The 11,404-nt window shown below is 45.8% G+C and overlaps 1 protein-coding gene across 1 annotated transcript in view; it reads right to left on the minus strand.

Moving 5' to 3' along the window:
* The window catches only part of ALOX5 (arachidonate 5-lipoxygenase), a 298,340-nt gene that overhangs the window by 276,735 nt on the left and 10,201 nt on the right, over positions 1 to 11,404 (minus strand). The window contains exon 2 of the mRNA XM_081949557.1: positions 8,471 to 8,669. Within this exon, the coding sequence (XP_081805683.1) occupies positions 8,471 to 8,669 (199 nt within the window). The remainder of the gene's footprint in view (positions 1 to 8,470; positions 8,670 to 11,404) is intronic.

Here is an 11,404-nt window from a genome sequence, read left to right on the forward strand (position 1 = left end):
GGGGAGGAAGAGGTGGTTAAATTTTGATAGTTAACATTTATGTTACTCTCTTTTCAGGAAACGTTTTTCTCTTGAGGAGAGGCCGCCTGTCAGGCCTGTAATTCTGTTCCTTTTAGGATCTTTGGCCTGCCACATAATTAAAACATATATATTATGCTGTTTCATTGGTATAGTAGTTGGGAGGAGGGAATAGAAAGGAGTAGGATTGTGGAATGTATTGTTATGGATTTCTTAGAAGCTCAAGGTCGTCTTTTGTCTCCGCACCTCGACACCTGGCCGGAAGAAGAAGGGTGTACATGCCAGCGTGGAAGATGAAGATTGGACCATGTGATGAATTATGGGGTGTGGGGATAGATGATGAACTTTTAACTTGGGAAATTCACCGGATGTACCTTAGAGTTGAAATTTCAACAGCATAATGCCAACATGCCTGTCTTATTAAATTGGAGTTTTAAGGACTACTTTGCCTTGGACAATGATTTAATTCTGCATGATATTTGGAACGCTGACACCTTATTTGGAATATAGTTTTAATATACTATTAATACTTCCTCCTTTTTATTGTTTCTGTCACTTTCAAACTTTTTTAAGCACTCTGCATTATTCAGCTACAGGTGAAACTTGAAAAATTAGAATATCGTGCAAAAGTTCATTTATTTCAGTAATGCAACTTAAAAGATGAAACTAATATATGAGATAGACTCATTACATGCAAAGCAAGATAGTCCAAGCCGTGATTTGTCATAATTGTGATGGTTATGGCTTACAGCTCATGAAAACCCCAAATCCACAATCTCAGAAAATTAGAATATTGTGAAAAGGTGCAATATTCTAGGCTCAAAGTGTCCCACTCTAATCAGCTAATTAAGCCATAACACCTGCAAAGGGTTCCTGAGCCTTTAAATGGTCTCTCACTCTGGTTCAGTAGGAATCACAATCATGGGAAAGACTGTTGACCTGACAGTTGTGCAGAAAACCATCATTGACACCTCCATAAGGAGGGAAAGCCTCAAAAGGTAATTGCAAAAGAAAGAGCGTTGGTCCTTACCTGAACGCTTCTTTTATGTGGCGAAGGTGGGAGGGGCTACAGCAGGGTTTGTTACAGCCTGATTAGTCCAGAGACTGAGGGAATTTTCTTAAGTATCCTCCTTTCCCTCTTGGCTCCCAGTTCCCGAGGTCGAATGGAAGAAGCTAATAGCAATATGTAAGGAAAACACCACATCCATAACGAAAAAACACCGACCACTCCGACCCCCTTTTTGATATAACCAAGGGCGGGAAAGTAGCCCCTCCCACCTTCACCACATAAAAGAAGCGTTCAGGTAAGGACCAACACTTTTTTCCCTGTGGCTTCGGCAGGAGGGGCTACAGCAGGGACATACCCAAGCTAAGTCCCAGGGTGGTCCGAATGCTCCGGGGAGGGGGTGTTGCCATCTGTTGGAGCACCCTACGGCCGAAGGCCGCATCCGCCAAAGCGAAACGATCCAGACGGTAGTGTCGGATAAAAGGGGACAGAGAAGCCCAGGTAGCCGCTCTACAAATATCCTCCAGTGGAGCCCTGGTAGCCCAGGCAGCCGTGGTCGCTGCGCTTCTAATGGAGTGGGCCGTGATTCCCTGCGGTAGAATCTGGTGAACTGCTTGATATGCCTCTGTTTTGGCCTGCCGCATCCACCTACCTATAGTGGCGGAAGATACTCTAGCCCCCAAAGACCTAGGAAGGAAGGACAGGAACAGTGCCTCTGACTGCCTAAAGGGGGCTGTGCGCCTGAGGTAAATGCGGAAAGTGCGACGAACATCCAGACGATGCCAACTGATCTCCCTCTTGGGGAGGGAGGAAGGGACAGAAGTTGGGTAGGATGACCTCCTGTGACTACGAAATATGGAGTTGACCTTAAGTAAGAAGGTCAGATCTAGTCTCAGGACAACCCTATCTTGGTAGAACTGACACAAGTCCTCCTTGGATGACAGGGCACCCAGCTCGGAAATGCATCTGGCCGAGGTGATGGCCACAAGGAAAACCACCTTCAGGGTAAGGAATCTAAGGTGAACGGTTCTCAGAGGTTCGAAGGGGGCCTCTGTTAGGGCTCTAAGAACCAGGGACAGGTCCCATGTGGGAAACCTGTGTACCGGGTCGTTTCACCAATGGCGACTGAGTTAACGACCAGTGACAGGTTCACGTCCCTCAGGAGGCGCCGCTCAAGTGCCAGGCGGTCAGCTGGAGCCACTGAGGCTCCGGGTGTCTCAGGACCCCCGGCACAGTGTGACCTCCTCCTGGGGAATTGTCTAGTGTGGGGACACGGAAGCTGGACAAGATCCGCGAACCAAGAACGCCTCGGCCAAAATGGGGCCACCAGAATGACCTGAGCCCCCTCTAACACTATTTTCCTCAGGGTGCCCTGGATGAGAGGGAGGGGAGGGAAGGCATAAAGAAGGCCAGGGGGGCCATGGGCTTCTGAGAGCGTCCGTGCCCTCCATGTTGCATGCAGGAAAGTGGGAAAAGAATCGGGGAAGCTGAGCGTTGCTCAGGCTTGCGAACAAGTCCACCAGTAGATCACTGAATCTGTAGCAGATTTTGTGAAATATCTCTGGGTCCAGCTGCCACTCGCCGTGATCCACTGTCACCCGGCTCAGCCAGTTTGCTTGGTGATTGGCAATGCCCGAGATGTGTTCCGATAGGATCGATGCCAAATTCTTCTCTGCCCACTAACCTAGCTTCCGAGCCTCCTACCACAGGCTCATGGAGTGGGTCCCCCCCTAATGATTTATGTGTGATTTTGTTGCGACATTGCCATCAAGGGTAGGACATGTCGACTGACTATCGAGTCTCGAAAATGAAGAAGGGCTACACGGGCCGCCTTCAGTTCCAGCCAGTTGATGTTGTGGCGCAGGTCGGATTTGGACCATCATCCCTGCGTCAGGCTGGACTCCATCACTGCCCCCCAGCCAAAGAGGCTGGCGTCCATCGTGATGGATATGCGGTCTGGTTCCCAGAATTTGGCCCCGCAGTTCAAGGACAGAGACAACCACCACCTCAGGGACCAGCAGAGGTCCGGTGTGAGCCGAATGGGATGTGGAGAGTTGCTCAATTTCTGTCGTTGGAATGTGATAAGAGTCCACTGAAGTGTTCTGGAGTGCAGATGGGCCCAGGGAATGATCCCTATGCACGACACCATCTTGCCCAATAATCGTGCCAAGGTCAGGATGGAAGCAGACCGACTTGCGTGGACGTGTCATGTTAGCGTTTGCAGACTTGTTAGACGTTCTGGTGAAAGGCAAACCAGCCCTGTTCTCGAGTCTATTACTGTGCCCAGGTGGAGGATTCTTGTTGATGGTGAAAGATGGCTCTTGAAAAAATTGATGGAAAACCCCAGGGATTGCAGTGTCTGAATGGTCATCTTTAGATCCTGGATTGCTTGTGTTCAGGATTGGGCGAGGACAAGCACGTCGTCGAGGTAACAATGGAGTCTCACTGGCCTGGATCGCAGGTGAGCCTCCATCGCTGCCAGGACCTTCATGAATGTGCGGGGAGCAGAGGCCAGGCCAAAGGGAAGTGCCCTGTACTGAAAATGTCGTGCCCACCCCCCAGTAGGAGAAACGGAGGAATTTGCAGTGAGTTGGCCGAATCGGGATGTGTAAGTATGCCTCTGTTAAGTCTATTGATGCCCTGAAGTCGCCCCGCCTGATGCCCAATAATATGGATTTGAGTGATGACATCTTGAAGCGCCGGTAGACCAGGAAGGAATTCAGATGCATCAAGTCCAGAATTGCTCTCCATCCCCTGGAGCTCTTTGGGACTACAAAGAGGTTTGAGTACACACCTTGCCCCCACTGCTCTGGAGGGACCGGTTCGACCACCTGAATGTCCAGCAGGTGTTGGATTGCTAAGAGCTAAGGAATTCCAGCCAGAGTCCCTCTCTTACTGTTGACCTGACCCAGGCATCTGATGTGATCTGATCCCATTGATCCGCAAACGATGCCAGACGGCCACCTATGGGTAGACTCAGGTTGGAGTCATTTCCCTCTGCGGAAGGATCGGCAGCCGCCCCCCCTCCCCCCCACGAAAGTGCTGTTTGGACTGGCCCTGGAACCTATTCCTATCCTGGTAGAACGGCCGCTGGTTCTGCCTATCATACCTATAGGGAGCGTAACGTTGCTGCTGGTAGTCATGGTTCAAAGGCCTAAAGGAAGAAGACCTCCGGTATGAAGACGGACGATTATCCGGCTTCTTGGAATTAGAGGGAAGGACCTTCTTTTTATCCTTGTTTTCCACAAGGATGGGATCTAGGGAAGCTCCAAAGAGATTGGGACCTGCAAAGGGCACCGCCGCCAGGTTCCATTTGGACTTGTTGTCCATTTGCCAATTACGAAGCCACAAGAGCCTCCTCACCGTCACAGAGGTGGCTAGAGCTCTGGGCGCAAATTTGATTGGATCTAGTGTGGCATCCGCCGAAAACTGGGTGGCCGAGATGATTTTAGTGAGGTCTTGGTGAAGACGCTCATCCTGAATTGGGATGCGGTCCTGCAATTGCCGGAGCGACATGACCATCGTACGGTTGAAATAGGAGGCTGCCGCGGCTGCTTTAATGGCCCAGGATGAAGCGTTGACGTTCTTACGCAGGGTAAGCTCTGCAAGCTTGTCCTCCGGTTTCAGCTTGTCGGCCACGTCCCCTGAGACTACAGTGGACGCACTGGCCAATAGGGCAACCGGAGCATCTACAGTGGGAAGTTGCAGGGCCTGGGCAAAGGCCTGTTTCATATTGTAATAACGTTTGTCATTGCCACCCGGGTTAGGCAAGGAAGAGGGCCTTGCCCACTGATTCTGTACCACCTCCAAGAAGAGTGGGGGAGCTGGAACCTCCTCCTTATCTGTATTGGGATTATTAAACATGGCCAGGTTAGGATGCCTGTGCTGGGAGACTGGTGAAGCCCCCGTGCCAATTTGAGTGGTCTTTGTTGGCCTTGTGTAACATAGGCTTGAAAGCAGGGGGAGGAAAAAGCCCCGGGAATGCGGGGGCCTCTGGAGGGACGACATCCTCATCCTCAGAGAACCCTAAGTCTGGGTGAGTGGCCTCCCCCAAAATGGAACCCTCGCTGACCACTGAGGGGGAAGGAGGTCTGGGGTTATCATTTCCTCTGGAGGAGGAGGGGGACCTTCGTCTGGCAGTTGCCTGTGGTCTAGATCTCCCCTGGGAAAAACTCTCCCTCTAGGCTAAGCCCGAGGAAATACCCCTATATATAGCAGCAGAGAAGAGTCTCCTAATGCTGTCTGGCAATTGGTCTAAATCTTCTAAATCTTCCTCGGATGGGCCTCGAGGTGGAAGCAAGTTGGGCTGGTGGTAGGTAATCCTGGGAGCCCCCTTCACCAGGATCCTCCACCCTTTCCCTATAGGCTCTGGGAGAGATGAAGGGAGACGGAGAAGTCACCCCCCTTCTGGGCCTTGGAGAGATAGAAGGTGAGGAAGGACTGAAGCCCCTGGGGAGTGAACCTGATGTTTGAGAGCGAGCCTCAAGAGGAGACCTGAATCTGCTGGGGGATTCAGGCCTAGAGGCCTGTGCCAGTCTTTCTGCCCTGGCCACCTGTTTTTCCAGGGCTTTTTTCTTCTGGATTCATCTCTAGCAGCCGCTCTGGAAGGGTGCTGGTTTGCTGTAAGCGTGGAGGCCACTGCCCTGGGCCTAAGCCTGCCCTGGGCCTCCTCCACCCCCTCTCCTTGGGCTTGCAGATCCGAAACTGTGGAGGCCATGCCTCACCCATGTGTCTTGATGGGGCACCTGCCGGTCTAGATCTCTAGCCTCGCTGCAGCTGCTTCGCAAAGCTTGGCATGCCTCTCTCCTGCAGCTTCCTATTAACTTTGCTTCAGCTGCTGCTAGAAAACATGGCAAGAGGCCGCTGCCCACGAGGTCGCACCAAAAATGGCCACCACACCTCGTGGGTGAAGATTAGGGCGATTTAATGGCTCTGAGGGGTTAGCCTCGCGACGAGCCAAGCCAGAGGTTCCTTTTGCGCCCAGGTGCTCTTCAATCGAGGTTCTCTATCTCTCTGTAGATCAGGGATCACGGCAGATCTTTTAAGCCTCTGGTAACAACTGGCCGATTTGTGGGCCCGGAGCAGCTCTTTGAAGCCGCGGCAAGGGTTCAGGCGGCGCAGCAGTTCTTTGAAGTGCTAAATAGCTGATTGAGTGCTCTCGTCCCTTCAGGGGTTGTTGGAAGCTGTTGCGCCCTTTTTTTATTTAAACGTGGTCTCCGCAGTGCTCTGGAGGAGCTGACCGATCTCAGAACCCTTCGGAGCCTGGAGGCAAAGCCCCCTGCTCCTCTCTATGTGAGACTTAGTCTCCTAATAATAATTTTAATTTTGCAATAATTTTAGAATTTCCAATTAAACCAATTTATCCAATATTAAGTATTAACTATTAACTACATCACAGGAGCCACAGCTAGTGTTGGACCAAAGACTGAGGGAACTGGGGGCCAAGAGGGAAAGGAGGATACTTAAGAAAAATCCCTCAGTCCCTGGACCAATCAGGTTGTAACAAATCCTGCTGTACCCCTCCCGCCGAAACCACAGGAAAAGTTGGATGTTCCCAAAGTGCTGTATCAAAGCACATTAATAGAAAGTTATGTGGAAGGGAAAAGTGTGGAAGCAAAAGGTGCACAAGCAGCAGGGATGACCGCAGCCTGGAGAGGATTGTCAGGAAAAGGCCATTCAAAAGTGTTGGAGACTTTCACAAGGAGTGTACTGAGGCTGGAGTCAGTGCATCAAGAGCCACCACACACAGACGGATCCTGGACATGGGCTTCAAATGTCGTATTCCTCTTGTCAAGCCGTTCCTGAACAACAATGTCAGAAGCATCTTACCTGGCTAAAGAAAAACAGATCTGGTCTGTTGCCCAGTGGTCCAAAGTCCTCTTTTCTGATGGGAGCAACTATTGGATCTCATTTGGAAACCAAGGACCCAGAGTATGGAGGAAGAATGGAGAGGCACACACTGCAAAATGCTTGAAGTCCAGTGTGAAGTTTCCACAGTCTGTGTTGATTTGGGGAGCCATGTCATCTGCTGGCGTTGGTCCACTGTGCTTCATTAAGTCCAGGGTCAATGCAGCCGTCTACCAGAAGATTTTGGAGCACTTCATGCTTCCTTCCGCAGACGAGCTATATGGGGATGCTGACTTCATTATCCAGCAGGACGTGGCAGCTGCCCACACTGCCAAAAGCACCAAAATCTGCTTCAATGACCGTGGGATTACTGTGCTTGATTGGCCAGCAAACTTGCCTGACCTGAACCCCATAGAGAATCTATGGGGCACTGCCAAGTGAAAGATGAGAGATATGAGACCGAACAATGCAGAAGAGCTGAAGGCCGCTATTGAAGTATCCTGGTGTTCCATAACACCTCAGCAGTGCCACAGGTGATAGCTTCCATGCCACGCCGCATTGAGGTAGTAATTGCTGCAAAAGGGGCCCAAACCAAGTACTGAGTACATATGCATGCTTATACTTTTCAGAGGTCCGATATTGTTCTATGTACAATCCTTGTTTTATTGATTGCATGTAATATTCTAATTTTCTGATATTGTGAATTTGGGGTTTTCATGAGCTGAAAGCCATAATCATCACAATTATGACAAATCACTGCTTGAACTATCTTGCTTTGTATGTAATGATTCTATCTCATATGTTAGTTTCACCTTTTAAGTTGCATTACTGAAATAAATGAACTTTTGCACGATATTCTAATTTTTCAAGTTTCACCTATATGTTAATCATGGAATTTAGTTCATAGCAGCTTCAGAATATTATTTCTATTAATCATCACAGTGTTCTGAAAAACACTTTTTTGCCTTCAAGTCTTCAAGATTCAATGACTAATGGTCAATGCAACCTAGAGAAGTAGGAAATTGGGCTATAGAATTTCATGGACAGAGACCAAGTGGTACCACTCAAACCACAGATGTTTCTATGTTGGTGCACAATATATACTGGGGGGGGGGGGGATCCAGTAAAAACTAGAGATTTTGACTTGAGAAAACAAGACTCATGTGACACTTCACTGAAACATGGTGAATGATATTCATTATTCCAACTTTAACACAAGCACAAAATTCTGCTCTGCTTCCCTCCCTCCTGGTAAGACCCCATTTGAAGTACTATTTTTAATTCTGAGTATCATAGTTCAAGATGATAAACTGATGTGAATTACAGAATAAGAGTGGTGGGAGGGAAGGACTTTGGGAGTGTATTCTAGTCCAAAGCCTACTCAAGCAGAGACCCTATGCCATTCTGGACAAAGGATTAAGTTAAATTAAGAATTAAGTTAAAAGATAAGAGGATACGAAAAGGATGAGCAGAGTAAAAACCAAGTCTGAAGAGGAACAATTAGATTACAGAGGTCTTACAGAAGAGGCAGAGAAGGGAAGATATTATAGCAGTGTTCAAATATCTAAAGTTGTCTTATAGAACTGGAAATGCACTGACCTCGACCATCTCGGAAAACCACCTCTTTTTCATCTGTAATCCACCTGTAACATGGAAACTCCAGATAATCACCAACTGGTGTTTTCACAGTAATATATTTAAGGTACCAATCATCAGGAAACCAGTACTTCCGCTTTTCAATTTTTATCAATTGGATTTCCCCCAAGTCCTCCGTCACTGTAACTTCATAAGTATCAGTCTGGGAAGAAGTAAAAAAAGACTGTGATATGCTGGAGAACCTAAATACAGCCACCTGGAAATAATTTAACTGCACATTTTCAAGAGTGTTCATTTCAAACTAACAAGACTTTGGACAACGTGCTTTTTTTTTTTAAATTAAAAGAGTTTTGTACAAACAGATTTCCCCCCTTTTCACCACCACCCCCCGCCATACAATGTAAATCTCATACAAATGTTATGCCCCCCCCAACCCCCCCGCAAAAATTCACATTCAAATATTATACCAAATACTTTGCCCCCTCCCCTCCCCCGTCTTAAAATAAATTACTCGTATTGTAGCCCCTCTCCTCCCAACAAACACAATATAAATTTCTCTTAGATTAATAATAGCACATTGATCCCATCTTCTAAGCTAATTTAACATATATAACTCTTAATATAAATTTCTCCTAAAATAACAATGTTTCGTTAATCCCATCTTCTAATTTATTCATACATATATATTGCCCCGCCCTCCACCCTAACCCTCCCCCACCTCCCACACAAACCCACCCCCCTGACTTCCGCTGTATACCACTCTAACAATTCCAAACATCCCATATATTATTTACTCTGATCATCTATCAATCTAAACATTCTTACCTAAAGGCTACATAATAACTCCTAGTCTGGTATTTATTCTGTATATAATCAATCCATTTTACCCATTCCTGTGTATAATCCTCCTGTTTCTGAGCTTTTAAGAAAGCTGAAATTTTTGCCATTTCGGCGAACCCCGCCACCTTCTGAATCCATTGATCAATTGTCGGTAAAAAATCTTTTTTCCAATGTTGCGCAATCAACAACCTAGCTGCTGTGACCATATGCAAGGCCAATTTTATTTCCCCTTTGGAGAAATCCTTAGCTATACCCAATAAAAACATTTGCGGAGTGAATTGTATTCTTTTCTTAAATACATTCTGCATAACCCACCATATTTTTATCCAAAAAGCTTTAACCTTGTTGCAAGTCCACCATACATGAAAAAAGGTAGCATCTAGACACCCGCATCTCCAACATTTTGGTTGAACATTTGGGTACATGCATGATAATTTTTTAGGATCTAAATACCATCTGTAAAACATTTTATAAAAGTTCTCCCTTAAATTCTGTGACTGTGTAAATTTAACATTCTGAACCCATATTTTTTCCCAGGTTTCCAACATAACCACTTCACCAAAATTCTGAGCCCATTTAATCATACAATCCTTAACCAATTCACTTTCTGAGTCTCTTTCTAACAATACATTATATATTCTTTTAACTTGTTTTGGGCCAGTCTCTTTTATCTGCTTAATCAGTTCCACTTCTTTATCCATAAAACCGACCCTACGATCTTCTTCCCATCTCTTCTGTAGCTGTATGTAATGTAACCAATTTAAAGTAATTCCTTCTTCCAACAGCTGTTCCAAAGTTTTTAACTTCCATTCGTCCCCATCAGCGATAAGCACATCTTTATATAAACAACCCCCGAGTGAATTAGTATTCATAATCCCCATGGTGTCTGCAAGATCCAACCAAAGCGGTATTTTATAATCCCAATTGGGCTGGTGCTTCTTCCATATTCTCATCAAGGCACTTTATTAGCATTAGCAAAGGTGTTATGTTTAGCAAATTGTAAGTTAGTTGCTGTTTGTTCTGCTATAAGCATCTGAAATTGATCTTTCAACAGCTTTAGCGCCATCTGGAGCGCCTGGTCATTCGGGTTTGCTATAAGCAGCTGTTCCTTGCTTTTTATTTCATCTTCCAATTCCATTCTCCTTTTCTGTCTAATTTGTTTATGTTTAAAGTTCATATGTATCAGGACCCCACGCATATAAGCTTTACTTGCATCCCAAACTGTTTCAATGGGAGTACCCTTATTCATGTTAAAACTGAAAAATTCCTTCATGTGTTTTTTAAGTTCATCAACATTTTTTTCGTATCTAAATAAATTTTCATTTACTCTCCAAGACCTTCTTGGCCTCTTCCCTAATTCAATTTGTAACCACACCGGACTATGATTGGTAAGTGTCCTGGAGAAAATCTTGGATTTCTTAGCTTTAGGAAGTAGATCCGGTGTTAACAAAAAGAAATCAATCCTTGAAAAAGATTTATGTCTATCTGAGTAGAAAGAAAAATCCATCTCATTTGGATGTTGTGTCCTCCAAACATCTTTTAATTTCAAGTCATCTTGTAAATCAAAAAAAGCCTTTGGTAGTTTGGTAGTGAGTTTAGTCTTTGTATTCTTATCTATCCTTGGAGAAATCACTCCATTCCAGTCTCCCATCATTAGAATACTCTTAAAGTTCCAGTCTAAGATTTTTAAATGGAGCATCTTATAAAAGCTTTCTTGGCGTTGATTTGGTGCATATATTCCTAGCACCAAAATGGGACCAAAGTCTGTATCAAGTTGAATTGCTATATATCTACCAGCGTCATCCGCCTCTATAACTTTAGTTGAAAATCTTTTATTTATATATATCACCACACCATTTTTCTTTACCAAATCAGAGGCAGCATAAGATGTTCGCAATTTTGAATTCACTAAATACTTCTGGTCTTGCAGCCTAATATGAGTCTCTTGAAGGCAAACAACATCATTATTAAATTGCTTCAAATAATAAAATATTTTTTTCCTTTTTTGTGGGGAGTTCATTCCATTCACGTTCCAAGATAATAGCTTAAGCATCTTTAGATCTGGTCTGGAGCGTTGAAAGCATTTGCTGAAGGTTT

Source organism: Natrix helvetica, assembly GCF_964273705.1.
Source record: "Natrix helvetica genome assembly, chromosome: 3".
Lineage (NCBI taxonomy): Eukaryota > Metazoa > Chordata > Lepidosauria > Squamata > Natricidae > Natrix > Natrix helvetica.